At 47.8% G+C, this 24,440-nt stretch overlaps 1 protein-coding gene across 2 annotated transcripts in view; it reads left to right on the forward strand.

The window, feature by feature from the left end:
* Positions 1 to 8,802: 8,802 nt before the first annotated feature.
* TTLL9 (tubulin tyrosine ligase like 9) overlaps positions 8,803 to 24,440 on the forward strand; it is a 37,132-nt gene continuing 21,494 nt past the window's right edge. The window contains exons 1-5 of one of the 2 annotated variants that reach the window (XM_037043826.1): positions 8,803 to 8,867; positions 11,856 to 11,899; positions 14,735 to 14,827; positions 18,655 to 18,766; positions 19,518 to 19,703. In XM_037043826.1, the coding sequence (XP_036899721.1) occupies positions 8,853 to 8,867; positions 11,856 to 11,899; positions 14,735 to 14,827; positions 18,655 to 18,766; positions 19,518 to 19,703 (450 nt within the window). In that variant the 5' untranslated portion in view covers positions 8,803 to 8,852. Of the gene's footprint in view, positions 8,868 to 11,855; positions 11,900 to 14,734; positions 14,828 to 18,654; positions 18,767 to 19,517; positions 19,704 to 24,440 lie in introns of those variants that run through there. The other variant, XM_037043827.1, reaches the window with a different exon arrangement.

A 24,440-nucleotide genomic window follows, 5' to 3' on the forward strand; every position in this document is an offset into this window, starting at 1 on the left:
GGGGCGAGGGCCCTCCCCCCACCCTGGCACTGTCAGGCTCTGACGGGTGGGGGGCGGGAAGAGGCTTCTGCTGGGGGCTTAGAGACCCAAACCCCAGTGCAGGCTGTGCCTGGACTTCCCTATGGGCCCTGGGGCAAAGCACCTCGCCCCTCTGGCCTCGGTTTTCTAGCAGGAATGTGAAGGGGGCCGGACTTTGATCGCTGTGGGTCCTCTGTTCTTCAGATTCTGTCTGAGATGAGAAAAGAGGGTAGGTAAGTCCTTCCTTCTGTAACCCCCTCTCCTGCTCCACTCCTCATGCGGGCATCCTACCAGCCAACCATCCTCCTTCCCCACTCACACACAACCGCCTGTCCTCACAGCCTTCAGTCCATCCATTCATTAGTCGGTCCATCCATTCAGCCACCCTCCCATCCCTTCCTCCCATCTGCTCTGACCTCCTTGTGGGTGGTGCCATTTGGGTCTGTTCTGCTGGGACCAGGCACACCTGCCCTTAGGCCCCCCCAAAGAAGTCAGAGGTGAATGTGAGGTGAGGGGACGGGTCCCTTGGCATAAAGGACATTACAACAGGATGTAGTTGGCGATGAAAGTCCTGCAAGGTGATTCTGGAGACCAAGTTTCCAGCCCCTATTTCCCTCTGACCTGCTGGGTGACCCTTGGGGTCTCAGCTGCCCCGTGCAGCTCAGTGTGTTGAGTCCTTCCTGCTACTAGGACCAAAGCTGGAGAATGCAAAGTAAATCTTATGATCCTGAAACAAAAGCAGCTGAACCGGCTTTGCTCCTCCAGCCTCCCCTGAGCCCGCCCCCCGACCCTGCGGCCCCCATCTATAGTAGTAGGTAGGTGACTGTGCAAGGGAATGTCAGTACAGAGCAGGGCAGAGAGTCCACAGAACCTGTTGGAAATGCAGTGACTGGAGAAAAATAAAACCCTCCTTTTGCATTTCTTTATTTCTCAAATTCACAGCACACGTGGGGGCTGCCTGTCTCAGCTCTCTCTGAGCCCAGAGTTCTCATAAAAACCAAGTTATTCAACAAATACTCACTGAGCACCTACTACATGGTGAGCACTGGGAACGCAGAGGTAGATAAGGGAGGCAGTTCCTGCCTTCATTGGCTAACAGTCCAGAACAGCACTGACTAATAGAAATAGAATGTGAGTCAAATGCATCATTTAAAATTTCCTAGCAGCCACATTAGCAATGTGGAAAGAAGAAAGCTGTTAATCATGTTTTAACCCAATGTATCCAAAATATTATTTCAACATGGAGTCAATATTTAAAAATGATTAATGAGCCCTGGCTGGTGTAGCTCAGTGGATTGAGCATGGGCCTGCGAACCACACAATCACGGTTCAATTCCCAGTCAGGGCACATGCCTGGGTTGCAGGCCGGTTCCTAGCAGGGAACTCACGAGAGGCAACCATACATTGATGTTTCTCTCCTTCTCTCCTTCCCTTCCTTTCTAAAGATAAATAAATAAAATCTTTAAAAATAAAGATAAAAATGATTAATGACATATTTTACGTCTTTTTTATTGTATTTAGTCTTTAAAATGTAGGGTGTATTTTACACTTAGATCACATCTCGCTTCAGACCAGGCACATGTCCAGTGCTTCATAGCCATATCTGTCTGGTAGCTACCGATTGGACATTTCAGGCCTAGGGGGGCTGGCAAACAAAAAAAGCAAGTAGACATGCAAATTAAAACCACAATGAGATACCACTTTGCACTGGTCAAAATGGCCATCATAAACAAAACAACAAACAACAAGTGCTGGAGAGGTTGTGGGGAAAAGGGGACCCTAGTTCACTGTTGGTGGGATTGCAGACTGGTATAACCACTATGGAAAACAGTATGGAATTTCTAAGAAGACTAAACATGGACCTGCCTTTTGACCCTGCAATTCCACTGCTGGGATTATATCCTAAGAACCCTGAAACACCAATCCAAAAGAACCTGTGCACCCCAATGTTCATAGCAGCACAATTTACAATAGTCAAGAGTTGGAAGCAACCTAGATGCCCATCCGTAAATGAATGGATCAAAAAACTATGGTACATTTACACAATGATATTCTATGCAGCAGAAAGAAAAAAGGAGCTACTACCCTTTGCAACAGCATGGATGGAACTAGAAAGCATTATGCTGAGGGAAATAAGCCAGGTGTTGAAGGACAAATACCATATGATCTCACCTTTAACAGGAACCCAAACAACAAAACAAACAAGCAAGCAAAATATGACCAAAGACACTTATATAGAGAACAGGCTAACAGGTACCAGAGGGGAGAGGGGAGAGAATTTCAGGGGAAAAGGGGAAGGATTCACAGAAACTAGTATAAAGGACACAGGGAGAACAACTAAGGGGGGTGGAAATGTGAGGGAGGTAGGGAGCACGGGGAGGGGTGGGCTGGGTTGGGAGTGGGGAACAGAAAACTGTGCTTGAACAATAATTAAATAAAAAATATTTTTAAAAAGCAAGTAGACAAATAGAGCATTTACACATAGTCTCAATTTTCTATGAAGAACACAAAAAGGAGGAAGAAAGAACCTCTCTAAATAGGTGACATTAAAGCTGAGACCTGGCATAGAAGAAGGACCCAGCCCTTAAAGAGGGGCGATATTTCCAGCAGAAACAACAGCTCAGGCAAAGGCTGTGCGGGGTGAGTGGGGGGGAAGTTTAGCCTTTGAAAACAGCCAGGTGAACTGCAGGGGAGAAAACCAAAGGAAGGTGATAAGAATGAGGCTGAGAGGAGAGAGGGAGTGGAGTGTCAAGACCACGTATGGCCGTAATTGGGGGTTTAGGGTTTTCTTTTCAGGACACTAGAAAGCCAGTGGGAAAATTTAACTGGGGAAGCCGCATCGTCTGATGTACATCTTAAATTCATCACTTGAGCTTCTATCACTTAAGTGTAGATTAGAGAGCAAAGCAGGGAGGCTACTGAGGTTACTGAGGCAGCCCAGGCAGGTTTTCCTGCATTGGAAATCACCACCTGTGCCACAGAAGTGAAAGCAGGGTTATTCATTCATTCAACAAATGCTTATTGGACACCAGATTAGGGATGGAAAATTGCACCGAAGGTGTCTGACTTGTGTGTCCCAGAATGCCCCACTCCATGGATGACATAAAGAAATGCCGATAAATGGGCCTGGAGACTAGTGCCTCATCATGGCCGCTATGCGAACCTGGGCAGGCAACCAAATGCCCCTGGGTCTGTTTCCTCATCCACAAAGGGGAAATTATAGCATCCCTTTGAACTTCTACTTGTACGAAAGAACTATCAAGTTAAAAATATCCTAAAAAAAGATGTGAGGCCACGACACCCCACCCCCTCAAAAAAACAATTATTTTGTGGTGGACAGGCCCCTTGCAGTACAGGCTTCCCCTGCTATGTGAGTGTTCTAGGAACCCATCTGCATCTGTGTACCAGCCAGTGTTATTGTGAGAGGCTATATTCAGCTTCAGTGAATTTTTTTGAACACTCAATGCATTTGCCCATTTCGTGATGGGTGATTTACAAGTGTACCTGCCCACACTCTGCTGAGTGTTCAGCAATTTTCAACCAAAAATGATCTCATCCCAAGTGACTTTTTTTTTTTGGTGTTTCTGGATGAAAAAATTCCTCAAAGAGAAATGTTTTGCTGATGTGGAAGAGTTGAAATTAAAAAACGGCAAAAGCACTAAAAGGCATCAAAATTGATGAGTTTAAAAACTGTTTTGAGCCTGGGATGGTGTGGTTCAGTGGATTGGGCGCGGTTCGAGTCCCAGTCAGGGCGCATCCCTGGGTTGCGGGCCAGTTCCCAGCGGGGAATGCACAGGAGGCAACCATACATTGATGTTTCTCTCCCTCTCTCCTTCCCTTCCCCTCTAAACGATAAATAAAGTCTTTAAAAAAAATACTGTCTTGAGCAGTGGAAAAAAACATCTCAATAGGCCCTGGCTGGTGTAGCTCAGTGGATTGAGCGCGGGCCTGCGAACCAGAGGATCAGGGTTCGATTCCCAGTCAGGGCACATGCCTGGGTTGCAGGCCAGTTCCCAGCAGGGGCCAGTTCCCTGCAGGGGATGCACGAGAAGCAACCATACATTGATGTTTCCTTCCTCTCTCCTTCCTTTCCCCTCTGAAGATAAATAAATAATAATTTTAAAAAATAAAAAAATATTTTAAAAAAACATCTCAATAGGTGCATTGCATCAAATGGAGAGTATGTTCACTGAAGTTTAATCATGTAAGGATAAATACACAAGTTCTAATAAATAAATTCTGGGGGGTTGAATCTCTCCTTGTATACTTACTAGATGGAACAAATTTAATATCTATGAACTGTTTATTCTTTGAAAGTGTTAGTTGTTTGTTGCAAGCGCAATTTGCAGTAAATAAGTCATGACGTGATGGTTTTATAAAACCAATAATAAAAATATACTGAAATGCAGGTCTCACCTTGTCATTTCCTTGCTTAAAACCCTTCGGTGGCTCATTGTGGTAGGCAAAATAATGGACCCCCCCCCCACCAAAGAAGTCCAGGCTCTAATTCCTATAAACTGTGAATATGTTGTGTGACGTGGGAGGGGGAACTAAGGCTGCACAGGGAACTGAAGTTGCTAATCAGCTGACCCTGAGGTGGAAAGATAATCCTGGATTATTTGGGTGAGCCCACTGGAATGACTTGCGTCCTTGCCAGTGAAGGAGGGAGGCAGGAGAGGAGGCGGCAGAGGGAAGGTGATGGCAGAGGCAGAGATCAGAGAGGTATGAGTGCTGGCTTTGAAGATGGAAGGGGGCCCCCAGCCAAGAAATGCAGGTGGAAAAGCAAGGACACAGATTCTCTCCTGCAGCCTCCAGAAGGGACCCAGCCCTGCCACCACCTCACTTTCAGACTAGAGAGACCCATTTCAGACCTCTGACCTCAGGCACCGTAAGCTAATACACTGAGGTTGTTTTAAGTCACTTCATGTGTGGTAATTACAGCAGCAATAGGAACCTAATACACTCACCGACACCCCTGGGAAAAAGTTCAAACTGCTTAGTATAGCACACAAGGCCTTGTGGGATCTGGCTCCTGCCACTGTGACCTTGAGCAAATTTCTTAATTTCTGCAAGCCTCTTTCCTCATCTGTAAGGTAGTGAGGAAAAAAAAACCCCTCTGGGTCCGTAATGAGATTAAATGAGAGGACACATTTGAGAGACCTGGTAGAGAGGCTGGCACGCCATTATTATTGTCCTGGAGCAGCTGACAGGGAGTTAGGAGGCCTGGGCTCTATTCCCCTCACTGAGGCTCTGTTTCCACGTCTGTAAAAAAGGAAACACACACACACTGGCTTAGCAGCTTCAGCTCTCCCCTTTTCTTCACTCCTTCCTGGTCATTGATCTGATTTCACTTGCTCAAACTTGCTTCAACTTCTCAGACTTCTGATTTTGCACAAGCCATTCCCTCCACTGGGAGTGCTCTTCCCCTCCCCCTTGGTAAGGCTAACTCCCATTTCCTCCGGGCTGTCCTCTCGGATTCCAGTTAGAGTTGGTTAGACCCCACTGTTACGCATTCCCGAAGCACCCTAAACCTCCCCTGTCCTAGTACTGATTTTCTTTCATTGATACCGCTTGTGTGCTTTTTGTTTGGAAAAAGCCCAAACCCCAGAAAACAAATCCAGATAAGAATACTTTGACCTGTTTGCTTCAAGTATGTTTAAATAAAAAAAACATTCTAAGTAAACTTGAAGTAGTCAAAGTTCCCTTTCTCTTCTTGTCTTCGCCAGAGGCAGCCACTGTTATGAGTTTGGTGTGCACCATATCAGCCTATATTTTAAACTTTTAATACTTATATACCCATAAATATATGTAGACTTATGTTTGCAGGTGTGTTTATAATATAAATTGTAAATTTTAAAAGTATTTACCACTCTACAACTTTCTTTTATTTACTCAACAATAGGTTTGAGAGATATTTCTTATTTATATTATATTTATGTGCTGACTTCTTCATTTTTATCATTGCATAGCATTTTATTATTAGAATCTACTCCATTTTATTCATTCATTACCCTCATAATCGACATTTATATAGTTTCTATTATTTTCCACTATTATAAAGAACATTTGCAAAGAACATCCTTACACACATGACCTATGCACAAGTGTGAGAATTTCTTTAGGAAAGGTTGTCATCTTGCACTTTAGTAGTGACATGAAAGGCAGTTCACGGGTCGTGTGGCTGTATTCGGTGAGCCGGTAGGATACAGCCAATGGCACGGGATTGGTGCTTAAGTAGTGAAATCGATGGGTTACAAGCTGTGTGCTTTTTCAGCTTTACCAGATAGCGTCCAATCTCCTCCCAAAGTGTGAGTGTACCAGCAGCGTGTATGGTTCCCGTGGCCCTGCATGCTCACAAACACTGGGCATTGGTATATGTTTTTATTTCTACCTAGCTGATCATAAAAATCACACCTGATCATTGTTTCTATTTATAGATCTCAATGTGCTTATTGGCTATTTAAGTTTATTCTGTTTGAAAGTTCCTTATTTATATCTTTTGTCCATTCTCCTTTCCCTTGCAGTTGGAGGAAGTCTTTCTTAGTGGTGAGTAGTTCTTTAGGTGCTAGTCCTTTGTTATACGTGCTGCAGTTACTTACTCTTAGATTGTAGCTTGTCTTTTATTTGAATTTACAACGTCTTTGGTTACATGGCAGTTCACACTTTCAGAGAGTCATAGATCAATTTTTTTATGAATTATGTTTTATTCTTGCTTGTCCAAGAACTCCTTCCCAATCTTGAGATCATAAAAATATTATATGTATGCATATACATATTTCCAATAGCCTGAAATATATGTTTGCCATATTCCTCAGTCCACTTGCATTAGGCTTCTATTTTTCATTCCCAGGAAAGCCAGTTCCTTGGTACCATTTACTGGGTCCTCCATTCTTTCCCCACTTATTTATGATGCCACCTCTATTGTATATCAGCTAACACACACGCAGACACCCACTGTGTCTGTGTTTATGATCCTCATTGTATTCCATTGATATTTGCCTCTACCTGCATTATATTGGGGCTGATAGGCACGGAAATGTCCCCGGCCTCCACACATGCGCTTTGTTGTTTTGGCTTGACAAGAGTTCTCAAAATTTCTCATTTGGGGAAATACATATCTTGTGTAGACATTGAACCTTCCCATCCATACACATGCTATATTCCTCCATTTATTCAGGACTTCTTCTTCTACTTCTTCTTTTTTAAAAGATTTTATTTGTTTATTTCTAGAGAGAGGGGAAGGGAGGGAGAAAGAGAGGGAGAGGAACATTGATGTGTGAGAGAAACACGGGTCGTTGCCCCTTGCAAGCCCCCCAACTGGGCTGCGGCCGTGACCAGGTTAGCAATCAAACTGGCCCCTTTTCCTTTTGCAGGATGACACCCAACTGACTGAGCCACACTGATCGAGGCTATTTAGGTCTTTTTTAATGTCCTTCTGTTAGGTAGAAGTTAGCAAAATGCTGGAGGGAAGTAGGAGGGGATCCACAGTACTCAAGGAAAAACCCATAACTAGTTAGCTGCCTCTGATCACCTACCTGTTTTACAGTGGATGACAAAAGTGGGCCGGAGCAACGGTAAGAGTCTGGACTGAAAGCCCTCCACACATACCTATGTTCAGGTGCTCATGTCTGTCTCTGGGGGAAGCTGGCCTCACCTTTACCCCCCAACCTGTATGCAACTTCCTCATCCCCATCCCACAAACCATATGAGTCCTCAGGATAAAGGGCCTGATGCTTTTTGCCTCCCAAGCCTATGCCTTTCACCCCCACTTTGGCTAGGCCTGTTCTTCTCTATGAGAACTCATCACTAGTAAACTTTGCTTGCATGCTAGCAGACTTGCTGATCTGTAACTCTTTACTGCATTGGCAAGAAGAACCGAGTTCCCCCCACAACACTTCAACGTTTTGTCATTTTCTCTATGAGAATAGAAACTCCACAAGGGCAGATGCTTGTTGACTTTATTCACTGCTGTCTCCTCTGAGTCAAGAATGGGACATGACATAGAGAAGATGCTTAATAAGAATGTGTTGTTAAACGAAATACCTTGCATACATTTTGTTAGTCATATTCCTATATATTTATATTTTGGTCACTATAAAGCAAAAATAAAATTTGAGAGTTAAATCAGCGATGATTGGTATACAGATGCTGGGGTGGTGAGGAAGGGAAAGGACAAGGAACCGGTACGGAGTGCAGTGACCGATAAGATGCCATTTCAGGGTATATGCAGGGACGAGACAAGATCGGATCTTGTGTTAAAGAGCTTTTTGAGGGTAGTGCGGAGAATGAACTGGAATGGGCAAGAGAGGTCACGAGTAGACTGGTCGGGTAGGTGGCTACTGCAGGAGCTGGCAAAGAGTCCGCGCTCAAGAGTTACAGTCACTGGGAGAGAGCAGAAGTGACTGGTCTCGTTAGTTGGTTAGCTAATACCAACTGATTAGCAAACGAACCAGGTGACAAAGTGAGGGCCCGAGTAAGGACACTTAGAACCACTGCGTTTACCAAAAAATGACAACTTTCCAAACTCAGCTCTCTTAGGTCAAGCGAAGCTCAGCTGGAAGAGGCGCTAGGCAGTGAACGACCGCGACAGTCTGGCCGGGAGGGCCCCAGGGTCGCGGAGGCACAGGACTCCGAGAGAAACGTTGAGGCGGGTAGAAGGGCCTAGGCTGCAGGGTGCGCGATGACTTCCAGTCTCCTGGAACTAAAAGAAGTGCTCTGGGCTCATCCAATCAGAACGGCGGATCCGGGCTCCCCCTCCGTTGCTTTGGCAACAGGACGCACAAGCTCGCGCCAGGCCAGGTGGCGGTTTGGATCAGGCCCTGGGGAATCGCTTCATGTCGCGACCAAAGGTAGGAGTGCCCCTGGACCCACGTGCTTTCATCGTCCCTAAAGAGAGGAAGGGAAGCTGCGGAGGGATTCAGAATTTGGATCCTCGCGCAGGGATTCCAATGGAGTGGGCGAAAATGATGAATTCAGAGAAAAGACCACAAGTCCCGGCAGGCCGCGAACCGCCAGAGCCTCCGCGCAAGTCCGTCGAACCAGGCTTGCTGGCGGGAAATTTTCGAAACTCTAGAATTCTAAACTGTACTCCGAGGCGTGCGTGTCCCCAGGGAGAGCTCAGAATTTCAGGTTTTCTGACTTGGAAAACCGTTTAAGAGATCTGTTCATCCCTTCTCCCACTCGCCTACTCATCCATATATTCATAATCCACCCACCCACTCCAAGTGCTGGCCAGTGCTGCGCCGTGGGGCGCAGAGGTGAATCAGACTGGGATAAGTCCTGACCTCCAGGAGTGCACAGGTCACCTCCCCCGTGTTGGAAGTGTGTGAAGGAAGACCCAAACCTACAGCTTCTTATCCCGTGCTCCACCTCTTATGAATGGCAACTTTTCCTTAATCCCCTCTTACAATAAAAAATGAGTGATTGCATTGGGTTTACCCAGGTAACCTTGAAAAATCCAGAATAGTCAATATTTTAAAGTCAGTTAGTTAGCAATCTTCATTCCATCTGCAATCTTAATTTCCCTTTGCCATAAAATGTAACATATTTATAGGTTCTGGGAACTAAGACATGGACATCTTTTTTGGGGGGGGGGATATTATTCTGCCTACCTCTATACTGTCACCAATTTAAAAATAAATTTTAAAAAATACTGTTTATAATAGCATCACAAAATCAAATACCTATGAAAATTAATTTAAAATGTTCAAGACACACTGAAAACTAGTAAACATTGTGGAAAGAAAATAAAGAAGACTTAAATTAATGGAGAGACTGACCATATTCATGGATTGGAAGACTCAGTAATTTACGATGCCATTTCTCCTCCAAATGACCTTTAGATTGAATGCAATTCCAATCAAAATCCCAACATACTATTTTTAAAAAGAAATTAGCAAGCTGATTTTAAAATTTGTATGGAAGAACCCCAAATTGCAAAGACAATCTTGGAAAAAAAAGTTGGAGGGCATGCTACCTGATTTCAGATTTACTAGAAAGCTACAGTAATAAGAATAGTAACAAGCTACAATTTACTAAAAAGCTACAGTAATATGTGCCAGTGACATAAGGTTAAACAAACAAGAAAAAAGAACAAATAGAGACCAGAGATTGGCCCACATATAGAGAGTCAGTTACATTTTTAAAAATATTTTATTTATTTATTTTTAGAGAGAGGGGAAGGGAATGAGAAAGAGTGGGAGAGAAACATCAGTGCGTGGTTGCCTCTCACATGTCCCCCACTGGGGTCCCGGCCCACAACCCAGGCATGCGCCCAGACTGGGGATCGAACTGGTGACCCCTTGCCTCACAGAACCGTGCCCAATCCATTGAGCCACACCAGCCAGGGTGAGAGGCAATTAAATTTTGACAGAAGTGCCAATGCAATTCAGTGAGGAAATGAAAAGTTTTTCAACTGAAGACTGGAGCAGCTAGGTAATCATATGGGAAATGGAACTGAAAATACGAGAGAGTATAAAAGGCATAATCAAAAGGACAAGGATGCAACTAGTTCTGGGGGAGCTGGAGGGGCTTGAATGGACAAATGGGACAAGATTGCACTTACTTCTGTGGGGGAACTTGCTTCTGCCAATCTTGTAGGGCAGTATCCATATCTCTCTCCAGCAGCTCTCTGAGGGTAGCATGGTGTGGTAGGCAGAATTCTAGATGGCCCCCAAGATTCCCACCCCCAGTGTACACCCCTTGTATAGTTTCCTCCCCTTAACTATGGGTGGAACATGTGAATTTGATGGGATAGTTACTGTCATAATTATGATGAGTTGACTATCATAATTTGATGGGTTGTATGAGATTCCATCATGGCTGACTTGGAGGGGCAGGATTGAAGTCAGAGGACATGCTCCTGCTGGCCTGGAAGGAAGCAAGTGCTCATGTTGTCAACTGCCTGTGGGTGCCAGCACTCTCTAGGAGCTGGAAGCAGTTCCCAGCCAATGGCTAGCAAGTAAACAGGGACCTCAGTCCTACAACCCGAAGTAACTGAATTCTTCCAAATGATCTGAGTGATCTTGGAACAGGGCCCACGCCCTGGATGAGAACCCTAACCCACCCAGGTCATCACCTTCATGTGGCTTTGTGAGACCTGATCAGAGGATCCAGCTAAGCCATGCCTGGACTCCTGGACCGTGGAAACTGTGAAATATAAATTTGCACCGTTTCAAGCCATTAAGTTTGTGATAATTTGCCAGGCAGTAATAGAAAACTAAGGCAGATGGCAAGTCTGCCCAAGCCACAGAGGTCATCCTGCACAAGACCAGTTCCAATTTCTTTCTTCATGCCTGCCGTTAGGGATCAGTTACACCAGGGTTGAGGGCCAAGCTGTTTTGGACATGGTAGAAGCAAAATAATATCCACCGCCCTCTGAGGGTTTAAAAGATCCAACTTGGGTGGAAGAAATTAACTTTGCTCTGAGTCATTGACCCAGCCATCTCCTGGATCATGAATCTGAACACACACCTGAGGTTGGAGTGAAAGGGCTTCTCGCAAAAACTGCTGAGTTTGACGCTCAGGACTGGGTTTCAGGGCCGGACCTTTGGAGTATTGAAAACCGGGTATGCGCTCTACTGGTCATACCTGTGGAGCAAGGCTGCAGTGAGCAACGCTGCAGTGAGGCGGGCGTTGGACACTTGTGGATTCATTCCAAGGATCAAGTTGCCAGGCATATGGTGACTGATGAGAATTTGGCCAGGACCTTACTGTCTCAGGATCTGGACGGTGTTGGATTTGATGGTTTGAGCATGTTAATATCTGCAGTGAGTTGAGCTGGGAAGGCAAGGTGGGTATTCAAAATTAGTGTCATCACTTTTCTTTTCTCATTGCAGAATCAAAATTACAAGGGGTATGGATTATCCAAAGGAAAGGAACGGTAAGTGGTCCCACACATTCCAATAAACACAGAAATAACTCCTTCCTTCCTCCCCTTCATCGATCCCCTCTCCTTCTCCTTAACTTCAATGATCAGAATGATGATGACGATGATGATAAACAATTATTGAGCATTTGCCATGTGCCAGGCCCCACATTATTCATTTTACCTCTATCATCTCATTGAATCCTTATCACAATCCTCTGAAGTAAATCCTGCTATCACGTCCACTTTACAGATGGGGAAACAAACTCAGAGACTACGTAACTTGCTCGAGACCATAGGGTTAGTAAGCGGCAGAGTTTTCGGACCCCAGAGCCCATGTTGTATCTAACTGTGCTCTCCCACGTCCTTCAACAACCACGAGAAAATGACTTGATAACTCAAAGTTCAAGTCCACCCTGATCCTCTGCTTCACTCTGTATCACTAACCTGAGCGGGAACTCAGCCCCTTCTCAGACTTCCTAAATAGAATCCGTTTGCACAAAGCAGGGGTGAGCAATGTTGACTCAGCTGAATATTTTTGTGGGGAGTTAGAAGAGGTAGTTTACTTTGTATATACCATGGCAAATATTTTAGCTCTTTCTATTCTTTATATCTGTAGATATTTCTGTTCTCTCTCAAGTCCTTCTTGGCCATATCCTCTTCGCAGGGTCTTCTTTCCTGCACCGCCCGTCTTTGCCTTCTTTCTCTCCACGCTGGCCCTGTCCCATCTATTTCAAATCTCTCACTCTCTTATGCAGAGCACTTCAGCACTGTTCCAGGTCCTGGCCCTCGACTTATACACCCCCTCCTACCCCAACAAAACAGAGAGGACTTTAGGTAACAAGACCCATCCATGTATTTTATTAAGGCAGAAATCAATTAGGAACAGGAAACCCAACTGATAGCAGCTTTAAAGAATGGTATTTATGTTCCTCATGTGACAGTCTGGAGGGCTGGCACAGTGACTCAGCAGTGTCAGAGCTAGTCTTCACTTTTCCCTTATGGGCACCAAGTGGCTGCTGGAGCTCCAGCCTTCATGTCACACTCCAGAAGGGAAGAAGTGGGGAGGAAGACACAGTCAGTGTCTCTCTTTTCCTCTCTCATACACATACACATAAAAAAACCCCACAAAACTACCCAGGAACCTCTTTCCCCAGCAGTCTTATGTGTTTAACTTGCTGACCAAAACTGTGTGGTACTTGGACACCCCTAGCTGCATGAGAGGCTTGGAATACAAATTACATAAGTGCCATGATACTGTGGTCATTGCACACCCTGTTTTTGTCCCACAAAATCTAATTTTCAGTATTTATCATGTTTGTGCATGTAGGTCTGATACATTTCACTCTATATGTTCCACTGTGCCCCACAAGGTATTAATCTATCTTCCTGCTAAAAGGCATTTCGGTTGTGTCTTAGCATCGGTTTCCTCCAGAAGCCAACCCTGAGACAAAGATGTGAGAACAAGTCATCTATCTGGGAGGTGATTCCAGTAAGCACTGGCAGGGGAGTGGGGAAGTGAGACAGCCAGAGGAAGGGAACGAGTAAAAGGTGCATTATTGACAGGTTACTCCTTGGGCAAGTGGGGCTCAGTTCCACTGGGGATTTCTGGCGGGTAGCAGAGAACACACTGCAGACCTAACCCAGCTGAAAGATGGGAGAGCTGGATGACTTACCCATCAACTCCAGGTATACACTGTTGGGGTATACACCTGGTCCTCCAGATCTGCTCAGAGCGCTAGCTGAGCAGAGCTGGGGGGCCAGGAAAAGCCCTTTGGCAAAGGGCTGCAGGTGCTGGCGGTGGGAAGCCCTCGGGCTGGCATGCACCGGAACTGAGAATGCCCAAGGGAAGTGGGTGGGCCACCAACAGTGTGTGCTACAGGTTAGTTCAGTACAAAATAGTAACGAGTACAAACAAACACCCTTGTACATATATTGCCTAGTGCATGTGTAGAGTATCTAGCTAGGGTATTGAACTAAGACAGAACTGTTGGGTGCAGAGTACATGCTCATTTATGCATATTTAGCGGTCCTAAATACTGCCTCGTGATCTCTGAAGTGCCTCCTACCAGCAGGGAAGGGAATTTCATTTTAGCACATGGTTGCCAAAACTTGGGCTTTGAGATTTTTGCCTGGCTAATGTGTATGAAATTATATGGGATGATTTTAATATGCCAAATTGCTCTCCACGGGTTCATCCAATTTACACTCCCATCGCCACTGTAGAATAATTACCATTTCCCCATGTGCTTACAAACACTTGGCATTTGTCTGATTTTAAATGTTTTGTTTTTACAGCTGGGATCTACAAGCCAAAAACAAAAAAAACAAAAACAAAAACCCATGCAGAAAATTCACCACCCTGCTGTTCCTTGGGTACTAAAGACCCTAGCTGGTCTATCTCCTTTTGTCCGTCTTACCGCGTCTTTGTTGGTTTCATACATAATGTCCTGGGGTTTTAATTGTACTTGTATGAGGAATATGGAAGAGTACACCTGTTCCATCCTTCCAGCTGACTGCCAGAAAAGGGGGGTTGCAAATACTTACTATGAGATAGTAGGAGGAGGCAAGGCACTTGTAAAGCAACCAGGCCATGCCTGGCACGTTGTAGGCATTGAATGAAATGATTGCTATCACTTTTCAATGAGTCAGGGTCTATAATTCTCAATCTGATTATGTGAAATGTTGCATGCTATGTGCTACATTCTGAGATTCAGCAATTCTCATTTGGGGCATTTCCAGGTATGCAGTTTGACCTTTTTTCCTTCCCTTTTTTCCTGTCCCTGGACCATCCTGGAGAAATCGTTGGTAGTTGGTACTCAGCAAGTGTTCTGTTGCCTTGTCTTTCAGAGAGCAGAGAACCTCCATCCGGTTCAAGACCACTTTTATGAATACTCTTATGGATGTCCTTCGCCACAGGCCGGGCTGGGTGGAGGTGAAGGAGTAAGATCTCCCCCACTCCCAACCTTACCCCTCCCTCCCTTTGTCTCACAGGCCTTGCATCCCTTTGTTTTTCTCCCAGTTTCCCTAGGTGACCACTAGGACTTGTCCCAATTTGGCTGTGACAGGGGACAACATTTATTTAGCACTCACAATGCATCAGGGACATTTTTGATGTCATCTCTGTCTTATTTTTAAGCATTATAAGCATCCAGCAAGATCTGATTGTGTTCTGAGGTATTAAGGCAATTGCTTAAGGTCACACAGCAAATAAGTGGGATTCAAACCCAGTTCAGTTATTGCACAGCCATGCAGAGTCCCAGGCTCATCTCTGCCCTGTTCTAGCAGTGTCCCATGGCTCCCTGTAAAAACAAGGAGTGCAGCCATCACAGACCTGCTGGCTTGAATGTCAGGTCCAGGTCGTGTCAGGTCAAGTTCAAGGTCTGGTGATATCAGGTCCAGGTCCAGGGCTGATCTTCCCTGGCCACTTACTACTTCTGTAACTTTGAACAAGTTACTTGACCCCTAAGCCTACATTGCTCCTTCTATGCTGAGCCCTGAGGATACTGTGATGTGTAAGCTTACAATGCCTGGTGCATAGCAGGTGCTAATATTAGTTACCAGGGTTAAGGTTTGGATGCAGGTAGCAGGGACCCAAAGTAAAAGAGACTTTGATGCGCCAGAAGTTTACTTACCTCTCTCACTGAAGTCCAGATGTAGGATATTTAGAAATGGTACAGAAGTGTGGGATCCATGTGCTTCCCTTTTTACACCCTGCTGTTCCTTGAGTAAGGCCCTTATCCTCCATGGTCTGAGGTGAAGCTCCAGCCTTACATCCACATTCCAAGAGCAGTAGGTAGGAAGGAGGCAAGAAAAGGCATGCCCTGCCCTTGAAGAACACGACTCAGGAGTCCCATTTCAATGGCCAAAACTTAGCCATGTGGCCATACCTAGCTGCAAGGGAGTCTGGAAAATGTAGATAGGTAAGTGCTGGGATTTTTCCAGGTAAATGTTAGGATTTCTACTATAGAGAAAGAGGAGGGTGGATGTTAGGGGTAGGGGCAACCAGCTGCCCTGTCCTGGTGCTCAACAACAATCACTAAGCCTGCTAGACACTCCTCAGCACTTCACATGCACAACCTCTTCGAATTATCCAGCAAACCTCTTACATGGATGCTATTATTATCCCCATTTTACTGAGGAGGAAACAGGACACAAAAGAGTAAAAAAATGTCATGTTTGAGGTCACGCTGCCTGTAAGGGCTTGTGCTAGGATTTGTATCTCGCCTTTCTGCAAAAACCTAGGCTCATTTCGGCCCTTTTCCAGCAGCCTCTCAATGACTGAAGGAACAAATGAGCCAGCAGACGAATCGGTGATTCCCACTGCCCGGTGTGATGGAGAATGCAGGAGGGGTTGGGGGATGAACTGGAGGAGAGTGAAGTGACTGGCACATGGGGGTACCAGGGGATAGACAGGGGCTCTCCCCTGACTTGCTGGGTGACCTCAGGCTGTTCCCTGTCCCTCCTCAGCCTTGCTTTGTAGTCAGGTGGAAGAGGGTCTGAGGGTTTGTCTGGTACAGATGGTGTGGGAGTCCATGAAGCAGGTTTCTTTATAACTGATCCCAAATTTCCCCAAGGGTCCTCCAATCAGGAAGGGCCAGAGGCCAGGGCCATTACAAGCAGGCATAACTCTATGAATGTGAGTCCCCACCCTTTTAGACCTAACCTGGGCTCTGGGAACTCCAGATAGAATGAGGTCTCAGTTTAGACTGTCAGCCTGTCAGGCCAGAGTGTGGAACAGATATGACCAGAGCTGTCCCTTCCCTTGCTTGCCACCAAGAAAGCTGGCGTGATGCCTGGAACTGCAGCGCCCATCTTGCAGTCCGGGAGTGATGAGCAGGAGGACATCACATTAAGGACGGCAGAGGGGAAGGTAGAAGGGGCCTGCATCCATGCTGCCCTTCTTGAGCGGTTTAACGTCTTCCTGGGTGATTGAAGAGCAGCTTGACTGTGATGATCCTGAGGCTGGTGTACAAATGAACTTTCAGAATTAGAAAAGACTCTGAAATCTGCACCATGGTCTACAAGGCCCTTCCGAGTTGGGCCCTACCCTACTCTTCAGCATCATCCCTGACCTCCCTTCCTCCACTCATGCCTTTCTTCACGCCCTTGAACATGCCCTTTTTGACCCCAGGGCCTCACTTAGAGGCCCTTCCCTCTCTTAGAATCCTCTCCCCACTGCTCTTGACCTGGCTGTTCCTCCTTATCTTCAGTCCGCAGTCAACATACCACCTTCACACGGTGATCTTCACCCGACATAGGTCCCTCGGCTACCCTGCCTCATGGCCTTCGGCTGGATTACTCATGGCACATTTCCCAGTGCCTCGCTGTAGAGTCAGTTATTCATTTCCTTGCTTGTTGTTAACCTTCACCGTGGTTGTGCATCACCTGGCCTGGACCTTTGGCTCCTCCTGCACCTGTGCACCGGACACTGTGTCTGACAGCAAGACAACCTCCACTCATCTGTGTTGGTTGAATGAGCGAACAATGCATTATTTATTCATTCATCTATTATTTACTCATTCATCCAAACTAAAAAGTCAATGGAAAGGCAGGTTGTAAAAGGAAATAGTCAGGACTGGTGCCAACCACAGAGCTTGGACTCAGAAGCCTGATGGCCTGAGTTCAAATCCTGTTCAGCGACTTACTAGCTGTATGAACTTGGGTGAGTTCTTTCATGTGTCCGTGCCTCAGTTTCCTTATCTGTAAAATGGGTTTAATAATAGAATTTAACACTTAGGATGGCCATGAGGGTCTATGAGTTAATATTGAGAACGGTGTCCAGCAGTAAGTATTAGCTATTAGAAAGTTTAAAAACACAATGCCATGTGCTGTGTATAAATACACACATATGTACATAGTAAACCTGTAAAAATACTCATAGAAATGATACACCAAATTCAGGCTAATGGCTTCCTTTGGGACAGGAGGGAAGATAGAACCAGGCAGGAATATACATGGGGCTCCAGTCGTACCTAACATTTTACTTTAAAACATTAGAAGCAGTCATGGTGGCATTATTTTATTTCACATCTTTTTCAAGCACCTCCACCCCAGCTCTGGTGTCCGACTCCATAGATGAGTCTGGTCTCTGTCCCTCTCCCTGGCACGTTGGTGAAGAATGAGGTCGGCATTTGGAGTCAGGTGGGCTGGGTGTGAATCCCGCTGCTGCTCTGTCCTGGGGGAGCAAGCCGCCCTTGTCTGAGGGCTCCAGATGTGACCCTAGTCACATCCAGGGCTGTTGTGCTGAGGATTCAGTAAGAGGAGGGCCTTCAGAACCGGGAAGGGCTTGCAAAAGCTACCCAGTTCCACTGTTCGGTAATGTGAGCTGATGGGTGGCAGCCCCAGGATGCTTCCAAAAACTCAGGCAGGTAACGTGATCAGGTGAGGTTGGCTGGCATCCTGGGCTATAGGGACTGGTGGGGGCCATGACTTGGAGGGTGTGCCCCATCTGACATGGTGGCTACTCCTCAGTCCAGCCAATAGGTGCCAGGAGGTATCTGGGCTCACTGGAGGCCACCAGCCTGGATTTTTGTAGCTATATTTCTCTAGTTTTCTCTAGTTAATATAGAGAAAATATAGTTTTCTCTATATTTTCTCTAGCCTAACAAAGCAGGTTGTGGTCAGTGGCAGCCCACGGCCACCTCCTTGAGACCTCTATTAGACACACTGCTGCTTGTCCCTCAGCTGTACCTCCCTGGGCCCCAGCCCCCAGCCCCCAACAGTGCTGAGGTCCTCTGGTCATGACCTTTGTCCTACCCCACCCCCAGCGAAGGAGAGTGGGACTTCTACTGGTGCGATATCGGCTGGCTCCGGGAGAACTTCGACCACACCTACATGGATGAACACGTGCGGATCAGTCACTTCCGAAACCACTATGAGGTGAGCTGGCTAGGCCGAGGGGACTGAGACAGTCACCTCAGGTTCCTGGGTGTGGCAGCGAGCAGGAGCTAGTCTGGGTTTACAAGGATGGGAATGAAACATCTAAGGGATTTGGGGATACATGCCAGGTGGGGAATATGTATGCTAGATGTATGGTGAATTAACTAGTGAGAAGGAGTAAGGATCTTAGACCCGAGGAACAGGTTGTCTTGGGGTGGGGTTCGAGGGCGTGGGCTGGTGGACATTTCAGCACTAGAGATTCGAGGGTCAGGCTGGCGTGGAGTGCAAGGGCCAGAGGAGCTGGAGGCTTGGGGGCTTATGAGGACCTCAGGGTAGAGAGGAATTGAGCAGTTTGGAGCCTGGAAATGGGAGGGAGGTCCAGGAGGAACCAGACCACAAAGATGAGAATGGAGAAGCCAGTGGTGGGAAATTTTAAAAGATTGGTGCCGCTTAGCAGTTGGATGTGAACTTCAGAGTCAGACAGACCTGGGTGGAAGGCTGGCTATGCCTCCCGTTAGCTCTTGGGAACTGACTTAACCTTTGTGAGCCTCAGTTCCCTCACCTGTAAAGTAGGGAGAACTACAGAACGGCTGGCTAAAGTTACTCTTGGTCAAAATTACTCTTACTGTCATTGTGAGTTTGCTGGCCAGAGGACGGAGGGTGTGGGGGCAGTTGGGATGGGTGGGGTTGGGAGGAGGAGCGGGGCACTGGGCTGTGTGCTGACTGCCCACCGGTCCATCCCGTGGCCCAGCTGACCCGAAAGAACTACATGGTGAAGAACCTGAAGCGGTTCCGGAAACAGCTGGAGCGCGAGGCAGGGAAGCTGGAGGCAGCCAAGTGTGACTTCTTCCCCAAAACCTTCGAGCTGCCCTGCGAGTACCACCTGTTTGTGGAGGAGTTTCGCAAAAACCCAGGAATCACCTGGATCATGAAACCTGTGAGTGCCCAGTGCGGGGGAGGGGGGAGGGAGCTCCCGGGCGAGAGAGCAGGGATGCTTCAGGGCGCCTCTCGAGACAAGACCCTGCCTGGTAATTCAGCCGTAGACGCCCCCCCGGAGGGTGGACCTCACCTCCCCCTTTCTGCAGTGTGTGGACCCAGCAGCTGTGAATACTAGTACCCAGCAGGTGCACAGTAAGAGTTCAGCAGGTGAACAAGTGACTCTCAGGGCACCAGGGCAGGGAACCCAGGCCCTCCTCAGACTCCTGCCTTTCTTCCTGCCTGGAAGGGAAACGGAGGCAGGCTAGGAGAAGTGCTGCACTCCAACTGCCAGGCCTCACAGTCCTTGGAAGGAGGTCCTGCCCCCCACCCCCACCCTGCACTGTAAAAAGGAGGAGCCCAAGACCTGTTTATTCAAGCTTTCCACAAACACTCATGGAGCAAAGGCTGAGCCAGGATTTACCCAGGATTTTCCTCCTCTGTGAGGTCCTCCCCTGGCAAGGTCTGCAGGAAGGCTGGCATCCCTTCCTGGAGGCACAGAGCCGAGGGCCCAGGCGATGGAGCGGCAGGGCTTAGGCAGAACACTGCAACCCACCTGCGGATTCCAGCTCCCAGCAGGCATTATCCGCTCAGACAAATGATAATTTGTGCTAATTGGGAACGAGCAATCGCACATTAAGCTGATTCCTTTTCCCAGCCCCGGCCTCCACAGCTGTAATTAAGAGGGGGAATCTTGGCTCTGTGTGCGCGCGCGCGCGCGCGCACTCGCCCGCCCTCGCCCTCCCTTCTGAGTGGCTGAGGCAGCCTGTCCTCGGTGTAGGGTGCGGAGAGTGGGTGCTACCAGTCAGAGCGGCCTGGGTCCTGACTGTGTCTGCCACTTATGTATGGCCCCACGCAGGTCACTGAGCCCCTCTCGGTCCATTTCCTCCTCTGTGAGGTGGAACTGATGAGTGTGGCCCTGCGCAACACTTGGACTCATGAGGCTCTACTGAAGTCATTCTCGACCTTGAGAGTGCATCGGAATCTTCCGGAGAGCTTATTAAAGCGCACCACTCCCACAGTGTCTGGTTCAGTAGACTCGGTGTGGGCTGGAGCTTGGCTGTCACTCCTAGGGAATATAAAAACAAACTCAGTCTGGAGTTAAAGTGCACACGTCCGAACTTTATTTCCATCTACACAGTCTCCCCTCCCATCAGCTCAGGCTCTCTGGGTTGACAGGGAGGTAGGCAAGACCCAGGTGGTGGGCCCACGCTTGCTCCTCCAGCCTCCCTGGCGCGGCTGGGAGGCAGGTGCTGGGCTGTCAGGGCCCAGGCCTGTGTGCCCATCTCTCGGGGTCTGCAGAGCTGGTTAATACCTCACTCGGGGTCGAGAACCTGGGCAACCTGGATTGTTCTTGGCTCTGGGGGCCTTTTTCCAAGTGGCAGGACAGGAAGAACCACATTTTTGCATTCTATTTTACGAGTTTACCCCAATCACAACTTCTCACACTTTTCACTGCTGGCTCCTAAGAGCTGGGATGCTTTGGGTAATAACGGAGAACCCAAGTAACAGTAGGTGAAATAAGGGCACAGGGGTTCGGAACCTCCTCAAGCCCGGGGCCTCTTCAGCATCTGGTGAAATGTGGGGACCCTGGCACAGGACAGTGATTGTAAGAGCATACGATAAAGGGCATTTGATTACAAAAGAAAGCAATGATATCAAAGACAGTTATCAAACTCTCTGGGTCCTCTGAGGAACATGCCAACCTAAGATCCAACATGCCAGAGCTTTGCCTGTGGGAGAACCGGGGAGGGATTCGGGGAGGCTGAGAGAGCGGTCAGACCCCGGTGGGGGAAGGGAGATTGGGGAGAACCTCCTAGCCTCATGCAGCCCAGGGAAGTTCAGCAAGGCAGAGGGGAGGCAGCAGACCCACGCTGCTATCAGAGGAGTCCTGTCTTCCAGGACTGGCCGGCCTTCGTGTCCCACAGTCCTCAGCCGTGGGCTGGGGCCTGAGTGAGGCCTGGCCAGCACAGGGCCCCTCAGTCAGTCGCTGCCCTGTAGCTAACTACAGGCCTGTGAGTGCGCGCTGACGGCCACCACGCAGACTATTAAAACATTCTTTAGCTGTACTAATATGTGCTTTTCAGGAGCAATTAAAGAGAATCTAATAGTAGGCCCAATAGTTACCATGATTTCAAAGTCGTCGTGAGCACAGACAACATTTGAGATGTCTGCAGCAATTATAATGCAATATGTAATAATAACTGATTTCTTTTGAGAGCAGAGTCCCAGGCATAGCCAATATTATTATGACTTGTGGCCTGCGCTCATGATAAAAGGAGACGCGACAATCTGATTAGGGGTTAATGACAATAAAGATGAAATTTTCTTTCTTGTTTGAGTTTACACACCCCAGGGAGTTTCCTTTAGCGATGGGAGGCCGACTCCAGGGGCTGTTTATGGGGCACCTCAATGTCCCCGTCATCAGTGTCCAGCTCAGCGAGCTGGCTGCGCTACGTAGGCGCAGCATGGCTGCCGCAGCTCCAGCTTCCCCTGTCACATAACAAAGGAACACCCTAGTCTGTGTCCCTTTTGAAGAAGATGCAAACTGTCCAGAAGTCCCTGCAGCAGAGTCCCCCTGGCATCCTGCTGGCCCGAGCCCGAACCAATGGCAGGGGCGTGGGACCACCGCAAGGGCTCAGACCTCCTCAGAGGAAAGGGCCCCAGAGGAGGCCATCCCCACGGGGTTCTACGGGTAGCGAAAGGGGGCGCTGCTGGGGAGGCCACCAGCCTCATCTGCCACACCAGATAAATGCTGCACAGTGAATGTCATGCGAGGAATGTCGCCCAGGGGCCCGGCTGGGCGTGGCAGGGGGTGGAGGGCTGTGAGTGGCCACAGCTGGTGCAACATCAAAGTGTGGTTCATTATAATAACCCAGGTATTGTTTTCCGATCCATACCATCTCTTCTTATAAAAATAATATAAAAATCATGTCCTTGCAAATTGTCAAGCAAGACTGTCACTCCCAGAAGTGGCACTACGTTTGTCATTTTATTTCATGCGCTCCCTGGCCCCGGAGGGTGCGTGAGCACCAGCCTGGTGAAGTGCAGACTTGGTTAGCCTGTATTTATCTCCTACTGGCTGGGTGACCTTGAACAGAGTGCTCGGCCTCTCTGGTCCTTGGTTTCCTTGGCTGCAAAATGGGCACCGTGTAATGCCACACATAGGGTCTTGTTTTTGAAGCTTTAGTGAGGTCCCGTGTGTGAGTCCTGGAGCCCAGCACATAGGAAACACCTGAGAAGTATCAGCTGCTGGTGTTTCTCTCATTATGGACCATTTTCCTAGTTGGTGCTCTGGTCCTGCCGCTGCAGCCCAAACCCAGGGCCTTGAAAACACACTCACGTCCCATTCAGCCCATGAGCCCCCGGGTGGACAGCACTTGACAGTGAAGGCTCGTGGCTGCTCCAGCAGCTACTGGGGTGGCTCCTCTGAGGGCTGCAGGCTTTGCTGCGCCAGGCTGGCTCACGCGCTCGGCTGCAAGGTGGGGCTGGCTGTTGGCTGGCAGCTCAACCAGGCTTGGGGCCTGGCGACTCAGTTGCCTGCCATGTGGGCCTCTCCCCGTGACCTGGGCTTTCTCACAGCGTGGTGGCTGGGTTCTCGGGTGCCCCTCCCCAAAGAGAGAGCTGTGCGGATGCTGTATTGCTTTTTATGACCTGGCACTGGAAACCACACAGTGTTGTTGTGCCATACATAATTAATTGATACATTCTTTAAAGGTTTACCCAGATTCAAGGAGAGGGGGCAATGACTTTACCCATTGATGGAGGGTGGGGGTAGCAAGGTCCTAGAAAGACACAGGGGCTGGAAATATGGTTGTGATTGTTTTTGGAAACTGCAGTCTGTTGGAGCAAGATATTGGGTGATCGCCAGTCTTAACTACCCTGACGCATCACTGCGCAGTGAGTTTCTCTTCTACTCTTTAGGATAGTTCCCTGAGGAGATTGGTTACTACCAATGCTCTGCACAATAAAGACATTTCATTATCTCAGGTAACAAGAAAGCTAAACTGGGAAGTCCTGGGTTTGGGGCATGCTCAACAATGCCGCTAAAAGCCAGGTTCCCTCTCTTTGCTCACTCTGCATCCTCGGTGTATCGGCTTTATGTCACCAGACTCATCACCTCATCCGTGGGAGATGGCTGCCACCATTGCAGGCATCACCCCCTCAGACTGGTATTCAAGGAAAGGAGGAAAGAAGCTAAGCGTTTCTTTCTCTCTCCCTCCCTCCCTCCCTTTCTCCCTCCACACACATTTCTCTCTCTTTCTTTCTCTCAAACTTTTTCTTCCTCCTCCTCCTCCTTCCCCTCTTCCTTGTCAAACCCAATGTTTTTAACAAGGAAGAAAATCTTTCCCAGAAGCTCCAGAGCCTCAAGCAGATGTCTGCTTAGGTCTCACTGACCCAAACAGGTCACGTGGTTTCCACTAGCAGCAAGGGAGGCTGGGAAAATAGCTATCTGGTCTTTCCAGCCTCGGTGGTGAGAGGCGGGTTTGCCAGCCAAGAAGAAGAGGAAGGAGAATGGCTATAGGGAAGGCAGCCGATGATGGGAGTGAGGTTCCTAGATCAAAAATTATGAGTCTTAAAAAACCTTTTTAATTGAAGTTTAATAAAACATAACATGTCTACCTTTCAGGGGTACAGCTTGATAAATTTTCACGAAGTGAACACACTCAAAATAACCAGCACCCAGGTCATAAGCAGA

This window comes from Sturnira hondurensis, unplaced genomic scaffold (genome assembly GCF_014824575.4).
Source record: "Sturnira hondurensis isolate 20B ecotype Veracruz unplaced genomic scaffold, ASM1482457v3 Scaffold0004136, whole genome shotgun sequence".
Classification (NCBI taxonomy): domain Eukaryota; kingdom Metazoa; phylum Chordata; class Mammalia; order Chiroptera; family Phyllostomidae; genus Sturnira; species Sturnira hondurensis.